A 12,629-nucleotide genomic window follows, 5' to 3' on the forward strand; every position below is an offset into this window, starting at 1 on the left:
TGCAGCCCACCAGGCTCCTCCATCCATGGGATTTTCCAGGCGAGAATACTGGAGTGGGTTGCCATTGCCTTCTTCACAAGGAAACTTGGGAAAACCCAATCTTAAAATCTGGTTGAATCATTAGGTGATGATAGTTTTAAAAAATATATTAGATTTCCTGTGACCAGGTGTCTATGTGAAAAGTAAAAGAATGCAGATGTTTCTGTAAAGAATAGAGTGAATACCAGTCCAAGAAAAGTTTGAGGAGATTTACTTTATTTTCAAGTTTAAATGCTTTTTTTCCCCCTGTATTTTTGGAAATCTAGGTAATATATGTAATTAAATCACTTTGTGAAAATTCGATTTAATATGTCAATTCCACCTTATTTTTGGATGTTCTTGGTAAAACATGAAGGTGTCTCTGTCACAGAGTAGTCGTCAGCAGCCACCATTTCATGTCAGTAACAATGCCCAGCATGTTGGTCCTATCTGATACACTTAGTGCTTCAGTTGCTGACAGAGAGATATATTGAGGAAGGTGGTAGTTGGGGCAAGGGAGGAGGAGCCTGGGGCTTCCCAGGTAGCTCAGCTGGAAAAAAATCCGCCTGCAATGCAGGAGACCTGGGTTCGATCCCTGGGTGGGGAAGATCCCCTGGAGAAGGAAATGGCAACCCACTCCAGTATTCTTGCCTGGATAATTCCGTGGACTGAGGAGCCTGGCAGGCTACAGTCCACAGGGTTGCAAGAGTTGGACACGACTTGGTGACTAACCACCAGAGGGAACCTGTCTTATACTGGCTTTTTTTTTTTTTTTTTTTTCCACAAGACATGCTGCATCTTACTTCCCCAATTGGGCATAGAACCCATGCCTCCTGCAGTGGAAGCACAGAGTCTTAATCACTGGACCACCAGGGAAGTCCCGTGTACTGACTTTATCTTATTTATCCTGACACACAGCCAGAAAAAATTATCTTCAAGTTAATGACCTGTGCATTATATATTGGATAATCCAGTGACTGTTATATAAGAAACTCTTAATAGTGGTTGCCTTTGGGGAGGGGAATTGGGGACAATGGTGAAAGGGAGATTTAGTTTTCGTTGTGTAACCACTTTGGTAACTTTTGGTGTTTTTACCACGTGTATGTATTTAAAAAGGAAAAGTGAAAGAAGAAAAATCCTCCTCTCAGCATCTCCATCTCCTGACAGGACGCTTGGTCTCCCTGCTGCCTCCAAGGAGCTTCTGTGATTCCTCTGCGCCCCTTTACCACCGCTCCCCTCTGGTTTCTTTTGCTTTTGAGGCAGACACGTTCTAAATTCATTGCCTTTTCTTACTCATCTCTACTTTTTAAATTCTTACTCCTTTCATGAAAGCCACTGAAGATTTCTCCCCATAAAATGCAGTGACCTCTTTTCAAACCCCGTGACCTTTCTGGGTCACTTGAGACTTGCCCTCTCCCCCAGCCTCTCTGACACCATTGCCTCCTGGTCCATATTGACCTTTCCCACTCCACCTTCATGAGCATCTTCATTGTGATCGCATCATTATCTGTGCTCTCTCCCTGAGCAGACTGTTTTACATTCTCGGGTAAAATCACCTATACTAGAGACACGACCTCTCTCCTCAGCCTGCCCTTGATACTTACTGGCCCACCAGGCGTGTGGAGTTCCCAATTCTATGGGCGCCTCAAAATCAAAATAGCGTGAGCTATCGTCCATTCCTTTGCCATCCAAACCCCCAGTTCTTTCCACTTGCTATGTTTTAGTACTTTGCTGCACCCAGCTCAGAAACTTAGACTTGCCTAAGTTCCTCCCTCCACCTCACGAAGTTTGGAATTGCAGGTTGTCTTGCTGTAACATGCATAGATTGGCTCTGTTTCCATCACACCGTTTCATTTCGCAAATAAACTCCTAAATTGGGCAGCCTCATTCTAGATGGACTTGGGAGAAATTTCCTGCATATAAATGTTCTGTCCTTGCTAAAAGGATGTGTGAAGGGGGAAGAATCATTTCAGTTATTCCTCCGCATTGACAATTTTGTGTTTATGAATCCATGGAAACCTTATTCCACGGGCATTTCTGCATTTGTGACTTGAGTTTGATTTTTATTTGAAACTAAATTAGCAATTATGTAACTTCACAGAGCTTGTGGTTTATTATTATTTTAGTATGGATACTGTATTTTGCTTGGTTTTCTATTAAGTCACTTAAAAAAATAGTATATTTTCCTGTATAATTCAAATTACATCTATATTGCCTCTGTTTCTTATGTATTAAAATATATAAGTATAAAATAGATATTGTATATGTATAAAATAGATAAGGAACTACCAGATTAAAATAATTGTTAAAATTAATTGCATATCTAGTATATGGCACTTTACGTCTGTCATGACATTTAATTTCTTTCACCCAATAGCTTGATGCAAAAGGGAGTAAGTTGCCCACATTACACTGCAGTGATGATGTCGCCCCTCCTCGCAGCCCCTCTTCAGATTCCGTCATTTAAGTGTGGCCTGTACGTCCCTGAGAACATACAGCTGGGAACCCGATGTGTGCGTGTCTTCCTTTTGGGGAGCTGGTCTCCATGGTCGGTGTTTCCCTGCGCTGGCGCACACACTGTTGGCAGAGGGCGCTCGGTGCTCCCATGCCACCGCTGAGCACTCGTGGGCACGGGTGACGCAGGAAAAGGCAGTAGAGGGGATGGTGCGGAAATTTACATGGAACTTACGTCTTGTAATTCTATCAGGACATAATTGTTCTTTTTTCTTTTTTTTTTTAATATGTTAACAGTGATTTCTCTGCTTACTTGAATTTTTGGCACCTAGAAGGTGGCTGTCATCTGAAAAATGTTATGGTCTGTAATTTATATTCTCTCATTTTTTTTTCTCTCTTAGTGCAGTGAAACCTCATTCTTTTTTGAAGCTCGAAGTAAAACTGCTTGCAAGCATCTTTGGAAGTGTAGTGTAGAATATCATACATTTTTTAGGTATGTTCCTTTGCCTAATAAATGAAAATTGTGTTTGCTTTTATAACAAGAATTCTATCCTTAGAAGAAATTTAGAAGTGTTTCTCTTTTATTAACTTTTTTACATGCACATGTATGTAGATTTTTTTGCTTGTTTATCAAGGATGACTGATTTTTAGATTTATGTAAAAGATAGCTTTGGTATTGGTGGGAGTTAAGCATTCTGCTGTGGACACACTAAAATTGAAATGCCTAGCCTGGAAATATGCAATGGGTGGCTGGGTATGCAAAGCTTACAGAAAAGACCAAGGTTGGTCATGTAAATTTTGTAGGCAATAAGCCAAAGGGATGAGGTCACCTGTGGAAACAGTAGAGAGGAAAGGGACCGTGCCGTGGGACCTTCCCGGCACTCAGAGGACAGGAGCGTGGGGAAACGGCTCCTGTAAGGGAGGCAGATGTTGTGATGAATGAGGAGCTGGCATCCGCCTTGTGTGCTCCTGGGAGGTCACTTAAGATGCAGGTAGAGACCTGACCACTGGGTCGTGTGGTTACTGTTTGTTTCACATTCTTATGGTGTAAAGATAAAATTAAATTTTATCAGGTAATATTATACATTAAACTATTTTTGGTTTTCAAATTTAAAACTAGAATAATTCTTCCCCTTTTTTCTTTTTGATTTACATAGAACATTTTTTTCCAAATAATACTATGCTAGAGGAGTAGCATTATAAAATGATCCACATCTTTTGAGGAGTTTGTATTCAGAAAGGGATGTAGCCCAGAACGTCTGAGACATTACCTCTCCATCACTGGGGCTGGGCCAAGAAACTCCACTTGGAGCTGTGTGTTGAATGTACAAAGTACGTTGAACTATGTTGAAAGTTGAACTCAGTATGTTGAAAGTACGAAGAAGAGTGAACCATGACATTAGATATGATTAACTGCCATGAGAACCTTGACTTGGGTTGATGAACATAGTGACAAAGTTCCCAAGAGAATTTAAGTAGAGAAATTAAATTTATTCACAGCAAAAGCTTCCTTGTAAGGGTGATGATATATTTGATAGTCTTCAGGAAGTATGAGTATTTTGATATTATACTTGTATAAAATACTAGAATGTGGTTGTTGTTTCAACAATTAGCTTTGAAATTATCAATTATTATTTTTTGCCAATATGTAGACTGAGTAAAATATTTCAACTGTGTTAAGCAGTATTGCACTATTACGTATTTTTATGTAGTTTTTGCTCAAGTGTTACATAAGTATATTTGTAAGTCTTTTTCTAATTTTCTTTTAAAAATTCATTAGAATGCCAGAAAATGAATCAAATTCATTGTCAAGAAAACTCAGCAAGTTTGGATCCATGAGTTATAAGCACCGGTATAGGTAAATGGCATTTTTTTCCTCTGGGGTGTGTGGGTGTGTATATGAATGTATATTTAACCATCCAGATGCATGCATACATATTAAAGTTTGTGATCTGATTTTTTTCTGATTTTTTTTCACAATGCCAATGATTTTGATAGGCAATAACAGTTTATTAAACTTTCTTGACAAAAAATGATTTTCTAGGTTTAATGATTATTTAAAGAGTACATTAGCTTGATTTAAGTATAGAGCTTTTAGAATGTAGTAGAGCTTACTATCTTCAGAAATTCATTTTGATCCAATTATCAGTTATCGCCAATTATGTTGTGATTATGAAACAAAGCAGATGTTCTGAATAGTAGTTTATTGGCATCCTTAGGATATTCAGTTGATTCTCTGTTGTAAATACAATCTGTATATCACGGGTCAAATGTTTTCTGTAGTATAATGCCTACAATATAGTAATGCTAGCAAGTATATGTTAACTTTATGGAGCAATGTCAAGTGCCATGTATTGTGCTAAATGTATCCCATTTATTGCTTCTTTAATCACTGCAGTCTTATTGATGTTATCCTCATACTGTGTGAGGAAACTGAGGCTCAGAGACAAGTCACTTTTCAGAGAAACCAGCCAGGAAGCGTTGACTTGGGCTCACTATCTGGCAGTCTAACTCCAGACAGAGCCTGTGCCTTCACCGGTTAGTCAGACTGTTAGCACGTTGCAGGGAAAGCCCGATTGTCAAGCAGCCAGGCAGGAGCTTGTGAAAATGGAAAATTTCTATGTTTTGAAAAAGATTTGTTTTGTTTCAATTCATTCTATTAACTGGAGAGCCTGTGATGTTGAAGGCAGGATAATAGGTGCCCAGAGCTGCAAAGAATAAGATTTCAGCACCTTTGCCTTTGGCTTCCCTAGTGACTCAGATGTAAAGAATCTGCCTGCAATGTGGGAGACCTGGGTTCAATACCTGGGTTGGGAAGATTCCCCTGGAGGAGGGCATGGCAACCCACTCCAGTATTCTTGCCTGGAGAATCTCATGGACAGAGACTGTAGACTGGCAGGCTACATGGGGTCGCAAAGAGTCGGACACGACTGAGCAACTAACACCTCTGCCTTAAGAGAGCTACAGTATTATTCAGGCAGGGAGATGGTCCTAGGCCCTCTAAAACCCAAGCAGGGTGCAGAAATGGGACTTGGGAGGCAGGACACTGTTCTGTCAGTCCATTTGAGACATCTCCAAGTGAAATGCTTAGGAGATTTAAAAATCAAACTGGGTCAAGTGTTTGCAAGATATGCCAGATTTTAATTCCTTTCTTTTATGAACCACTTTTAAAAAGAATCTTGCTTTGAAACCAGGGATAATCAATAAAGGAGTGATTAATATTAAATGTTCAGTGCATTAATCTTTACATATTCACTTGGATGTTTTCTCATTCACTGACTTAACACTTAAGTATTATTATATTATAGATGTTCTTGGTATTTGTAGGAAAATATTTATTGAAATCTAAAAATTTAAACTTTAAGTTATCAAGGTTTTTCCCTAGATAATGATATAATTACAGGAATTTAAGGAGAGAGTATTTACTTTTATATTAAGGAAAGCAGCTCATAGTCAGTATTTGGGCTGTTCTTCCCATTGGGATATAACACATTTCAAGGGCTATCGAGTGAATGTGTACACCTGTCTCTTTGTCACTGAATGAAGCCAGTGATAAAGCATCGTTCTTAATATTCACAATGTCAAAATTGTAATTATGCTGTTTAACATACACTGTAGCTGGTTTCCACAAATTTACCACACCTGATTTTTCAAATTTATTGAAATGCAAATGCTGTCGCTCTGGGAATTACTATTAGGAAGTTATTGGATTTTGCATATTAAATATAATTTCTTCCACAAAAATAATTAACGGTAACTTTTGCAAATTGGAAGCTCTGCTAAATCTGTTCTTATTTTGTGGCCAGTGTTAACTGCTTAGTAAATCTTAATGAAATTCAAGTCTCAGTGTCTGTATGTAGGAAGCACCAACATTATGCATTTCCTGGAGGAAGGTTGTTTCATCCCACTACCCAGAGTCAGGCTTAGGCAGGGATGGGTCTCTGACTACTGGGTGGTCACCAGTACATGACTGTTAATTGTCAAAAGTAATAACGGCCAACCTTTAAAAAACACCGTATGCCCTTGCCTTTGTTTTGAGACGTTCTGGAGACATCCTAGAATGAAGGGAGAACTCTGGGAACAGAAACTCCTTCCTTTACCCTGTAGGCTTTCAGAGCATGGGGGATCGTGAATGGCATAACCAGTGTCTGTGGTGTGTGAGTGTAGCTGTCTATGTGTGTAACTCTACCTGTGTTTACAGTGGGGTGTGTGTGTGTAGGAGTGTATGATAGAGAAAGACAGAGTTCTAGTCTTTACTTTCTCTTTTGCATCTTAGGGCTTGCACAATACCAAGGAGATTCCAACATCTTTGAGAAGAACTAGTCATTACTTTAGAGGGGGAAACTTAATTTTAGTGGTATGTGACAGGCAATCCTTTCAGAAATTCAAAATTAAATTTTGGGGAAAAGATTGAGCTGAAATCTGACAGTCAAAGTCGTTTATTGCTTTATTATCAGATACCAATAATCTGAAATAGAGATTGATTAAGTCTTTGGTTAAATATTTTGTTATATACTGCTCTCTCTTTCTCTGAGCCCCTTAAAAGCTAATCTTGCCTCTACCTGTTGTAAGTTTGTAGAGGACTCCTGGTTTGGATGAATGAATGAGTTGTGTGGAACTTACACTCTAGAAATGAGACTTAGACCTGAGAGCCACCCCCCGCCCCCCAGCACCCTGATAGCCTTCTTGCCGCAGTTTTGAAGCATGAAAGAGATTCAGTTCTCCTGACAGCGCACTGTGTCACGTGCTTTCATGTGTGTTACTTGATTCAATACACTCAATGACCCGTCCAAGGGGACTTATCCTCGTTTGTATAGACAAGACATTGGAGCCCCCCAGTCTAAGGTAACTGGACTAAAGCCCTTTAGCTAGTGAGCAGCAGAGTTGAGATTCGAGCCCAGGCGTTGTCTTCTCTTGCCTCTACCTAGCCAATGGCTGTTTGTAGCCTCACTTTGGAGCTGAGGCAGGCTGCTGGCAGGGTCTCCCAGCACGGAATGGGAGTATGTGTGCCACAGGGCGAGGGGCGGGCACGTGGGTGGCACGGGGACAGAGCTCTGTCCTGTCACTGTGGACAGCCACCAGGTATGTAGGGACGCTTGTACCAGCGCTGAAAGTCTGCATTTGCCCAGTGCTTTTTGTTACAAGGCAGTACTGAGAATACCATACAGGGGTATTTCTGCTAGGGAATAAGATGAACAATAGAAATACAGACGAGGAAAGTGAGGTTCTAGGAGATTAACGAAATAGCCTCCTGAAGACCACACGTTTCTGGTAGAGCTGAGCTTTGAACCAGGCTTGTAGCTTTAAAGTAAATGTCCCTTCTCCTGAGCTGCCAGGCCGTGCCACCCTGGCCAGCTGGAGGGTAGAAAGCTTATTCCAGTCCCGGGTCCTGTGCAGCCTCTGCCAGGTCAGCTTTTGTCCCTGGACTTCAGTTTTATTAGTCTTGTGATATGATTTTCTCATTTCTCCTTTATTCCTGAGAGACAAGCCGTGAGGAAAAATTGAATAATAAAGTAAAATCTCATTATCAAATGCCTCAGTAGTCCACACATTAGGTTATGTTTTTAGGGCAAATATTTTTTCCTCCATGCAATGAAGTACAGACTATTCAAGTCTTAGATTAAGTCTGTTGCAAGGAGATCTTATCGTCATACTCCAAATCATTTATAATAATGGAATTTTGCTCTCTATACAGAATTTTGAAAAGATTTTCAGGGGAGAGATGTTGCTATTTGTATTACCTTATGTACTACCTTTAGAATAGCTAAAACTGTTGAAAGTTCTCAAATAATTTTTTAAAATATATTTACTTGTATTTAGTTAGTAATTATGTAATTTTTTATGTGATTGACATTGTTCTGGAAAATTTAGAAACATTCCTACTTAACATTCATAATAAGCCTATAAAGTGGTCATTGGTATTATTGTTGCTTTAGTCATAAGGAAGCTGAGATACAGAGAGTTTGAGTAATGTTTCCCGGGGTCAGAGAGCTAGGATATGACATAGCTGGAATTTGAACCCACTGTCCAGAGCTTCTTATTAACAATATATTAATATGTAACAACAGCGAAATTAAAGTTGATAAATGATACTTTTCTTATCAAATAACATTATTAGATTTCTATATAATACATTTTCACTATTTATGCAGGGAAATATAGTTAAATTTCAAGTGAAAGCAAACCTCTTAACTCTTTGCCCCTCAGCTTGCTGCCTTCCCCCTGGTTTTCATGAAGTCTTGAATGTGGAGTATATATACTCATGGATAGAAACTCATTTTCACTCCACATAGTAAGTCACATCCCCAGTTAGCCTGATGAGAAATTGCTTGTTATGAATGTTTCAGGCCTCTATTTCTTATAAAAATGAATGGGGTAGTAAGGAGGGGAAGTTTTCACAGACATGTGTAGGAGGTAAATTTGGCTTTTTTCAGTCTCATTTGGTCTCTTTTGGGGAGAGATTCACCAATATGTATCCTGTGCTGCTGCTGCTAAGTCACTTCAGTCGTGTCCGACTCTGGGCGACCCCATAGACAGCAGCCCACCAGGCTCCGCCGTCCCTGGGATTCTCCAGGCAAGAACACTGGAGTGGGTTGCCATGTATCCTGTAAATGTAGGATAAATAGGTTGAGGCCATTAAAAGACTTTTTCCCATTAGATGGTGCTTCTTATAGTGAATCAAAGTAGTCACTTAGAAATGCATTTTCTCTGTACCTAAATGACACTTTCCTTGAAATCCAAGAGTCATTTATTGGTTCAAATTCAACAGCTGTGGAATCAATTTTTAGTAGAATGAATGTTGACTAAAATTCAGCAAATTAAATTACAAGGTTCCTTAAGAAGTTTAGTTTATCCCCAGGGAAAGCTCACGCTGTTGCCTCCTCATAGACTCATAAGGAAGTAGTGCTGTGCCGGGGGATTCTGGCTGCTCTGAATCTTCTGGGTACTTGCTGGCACAGGTGGGGTGGGCTGAATCAGTGGCTGGTTGTGTCACAGGGCTCAGAGCACGGTCTCACCAAGTGGCCCAGTGGGAGAGGCTCTCCGACCTGCCTCGTAAGTACAGCACAAGGACATGTCGATTCATGTAGAATCTTTGCCCTCAGTACTTGAACCCAACACAGTTTTATCATTTAGTTGTAGAGCTGACCACATCCGCATCCTCAGTTTCTAGCCCATCATTCTACTTAAATCCAAACCTGATTCCTCCTCTAATAAATTCTTTCTTTCTTGGTTCTCTCTCTGAAAAATCTTCCTTATGTCAGCTGAGGGGAAAAAAAAGTGCAACATGAGAGCTGTGAGTCAAGCTTTATTTGGTGCTTGTAGAGAGAGGACTGGAGGCTGAGCGATGGTCTTTCAGATAGCTCTGAGGACCTGCCCCTAAGGGAATGTGTGCGATCAAACACACATCTCTGTAGAAGCTTGCTGCTAGTCACGAGGAGCAGATGTCTCCATTAATGATCGTAGTGCTTTTCTAGGTTTGAGAAGATGCAAGAGATCGAGTTCATAAAATATTCTCCTGAGAACGTCTGTCTGAAGGCCTGTTCTGCCATTTTTTTCCCGGAGCACAGAGTGCCTCAGTCCCAGTCTCTGTCCCGAATCCCTTTCAGAGTATGTTGACGGTCAGCAACTTTAGTGGCTAGTGGCTTCATTCTTGCAGAACCAGATGATGGGTGACATTCTTTAGCTGGCACTTGTATCTCACCTAAATCTTTCCTGTTGGACTTTGTTACTTCCTTGCTTAACATTGCAATGAGAATCATTTGAAGGTCCTGTATAATCTACGTGAGTCTGTTTTTTTTTTTTCTTTCTCTCCATACACTGCAGATATTCTTTATGAGCTGTGCTTTAATTTTGTGGCTGTGTGGTCTTACCTGTATTACTCAAAATGTTGTATTTTCAAGTGGCAGGACAGCACTACAGATGAGTCGAGATCTTTCTATTCAACTTCCCCGGCCCGATCAGAATGTGTCAAGAAGTCGAAGCAAGACTTACCCTAAGAGAATAGCACAAACACAGCCAGCTGGTAAGTCACAGACCCCCAACTCATCAGTGTAACCTTGCATTTCCTTTTAGGCTGTTGGTATGGCATATACTTAAGTGGTGACTGTAGCCTTGAAAGGTTTTAACTGTTAACACTAGAGTTTTCAATTTGACCCAGAAAATGTCCAAGCAATCAGAAATTATTCATAAGTTGACAGGTAATCAATTTGAATCACTGTAACTTGCTTAATGACTATACAAAATAATTCATTTTTTGAAGGGGTTAATAAAATCACAACTGAGCGATTTCTTAGTTTGGTGTAGCTGAGATTAGAATTAAAACAAAGTCTCAGCAAAATTCATTAAAACCATACTGCTGGTGTAACAGTCTGTGAACAATTCAGTTGGTTTTCTATTGTCATTGGTTTCATTGTGCAGTATAATAAAGTGCATAAAATATACAAACATACATACCTATGCATGTAAACATAGATGTGTATGTACGTATGAGGGCTTCCCAGGTAGTTCAGTGGTCAAGAATCCACCTGCCAATGCAGGAGACTCCGGAGATGCGGGTTCTGTCCTTGGGTCGGGAAGATCCCTTGGAGGAGGAAATAGCAACCTATTACAGTATTCTAGCCTGGAAAATTCCATGGACAGAGGGGCCTGGCAGGCTGCAGTCCATGGGGTCGCAAAGAGTCGAATATGACTGAGCATTACACATACATATGTGTGTGAAACTGAAAATCACTCAGTCGTGTCCGACTCTTTGTGACCCCATGGGCTATACAGTCCGTGGGATTCTCCAGGCCAGAATGCTGAAGTGGGTAGCCGTTCCCTTCTCCAGGGGATCTTTGCAACCCAGGGATCGAACCCAGGTCTCCCACATTGTAGGTGGACTCTTTACCAGCTGAGCCACCAGGGAAGCCCAAGAATACTGGGGTGGGTAGCCTATCCCTTCTCCAGCAGATCTTCCCAACCCAGTAATAGAACTGGGATCTCCTGCATTGCAGGTGGATTCTTTACCAGCTGAGCTACCAGGGAATCCCCACATATGTGTATATATATGCGTACACGTGCACACGCACACACAGTTTAACCTAGTCTGTAGCCCCAGAAGTCCCTGCTATTTGCTTGATCACATCCTCACCATCTCCTCTTGTCCCAACCGGCAAAAACCCCGATCTGACTTTGTGATAATTATTTCCCTACTTTTCACTATATTTTTACTGCTTATGTAGCCTTCTCTGAACAAAGTAGTTTATTTTGCCTGTTTTTAAAGTGTAATATAAATGAATCGAGGGTGTTCTTTTAAAGTGCATTCATTTTTCTTGTAGTGAGTTTTCTGTTGTATGACAACTTCTTTATTCATTCTACTGTTGATGTACATTGGGTTATTCAGTTTTTTTGTTTTTAATGCACACCACTTCTTAATAAAGCCACCTAATCCATCAGTTTTAACCTGTGTTCAATGCTCAGAGCTCACAGATTTTATTCTATAAAGTGATAGTACTGACTTTGGTTTGTGGTTTCTTACAGATCACCCTTGTCTAACACTCTCCACAGGCTTTTCACATATATTATTTCACTTGAGCCTCACAGTAATCCTGGAAGGGAGGGCATGGCAAAGTCTGTGTTTCCATTTTACAGATGAGAAAGAACTGGTCCCAGTAGCTAGACAGGAGTGAGGCTGGGATGAGAGCCCAGATCTCCTGGGCCTTTTTGCCATATTGTATGAAATGAATGGAATTTTTAATAACAGTAATTAACGTCTGAACATTATATGACAGCTGGCAAAGCATTATGACAGCCGTTGTTTCTTTTAATCCTCGTACCAAGCCTATGAGAAACATGTTTAAGTTTGCTCCACTGCTGCTGGCTGTGAGAATGTCACCTGACATATTTAGAGTTTCTAGAGTGAAATTAAATCTGATTGCAGGTCCCCTCCTCTCACTGGGCTGAGCGGAAATTAAATTCTTTCTGATGTTTCTACAGTGGCAAAAATTAGACATGATTTAATTTTACAATAGATTACCGTGCCACATAAGTAATATCATTATCCCCATTTAGCTGTTGAGGAAACTAAGATTATAAAGGTAATTTAGCCAAGATTACATAATAGGCAGGTGACTTAGGACAGAAATTTTAGCCTTGAAATGTAATATCTTTATCTTAAT

General features: G+C 40.2%; 1 protein-coding gene across 4 annotated transcripts in view; it reads left to right on the forward strand.

Annotated features, from left to right (window-relative positions):
• The window catches only part of EPB41L4A (erythrocyte membrane protein band 4.1 like 4A), a 265,463-nt gene that overhangs the window by 178,008 nt on the left and 74,826 nt on the right, over positions 1–12,629 (forward strand). For all 4 annotated transcript variants that reach the window (XM_043470620.1, XM_043470622.1, XM_043470621.1 and 1 more), the window contains exons 10-12: positions 2,874–2,965; positions 4,253–4,330; positions 10,374–10,495. In XM_043470620.1, the coding sequence (XP_043326555.1) occupies positions 2,874–2,965; positions 4,253–4,330; positions 10,374–10,495 (292 nt within the window). The remainder of the gene's footprint in view (positions 1–2,873; positions 2,966–4,252; positions 4,331–10,373; positions 10,496–12,629) is intronic.

The sequence above is a fragment of the Cervus canadensis genome, chromosome 6, assembly GCF_019320065.1.
Source record: "Cervus canadensis isolate Bull #8, Minnesota chromosome 6, ASM1932006v1, whole genome shotgun sequence".
NCBI classification, from domain to species: Eukaryota; Metazoa; Chordata; class Mammalia; order Artiodactyla; family Cervidae; genus Cervus; species Cervus canadensis.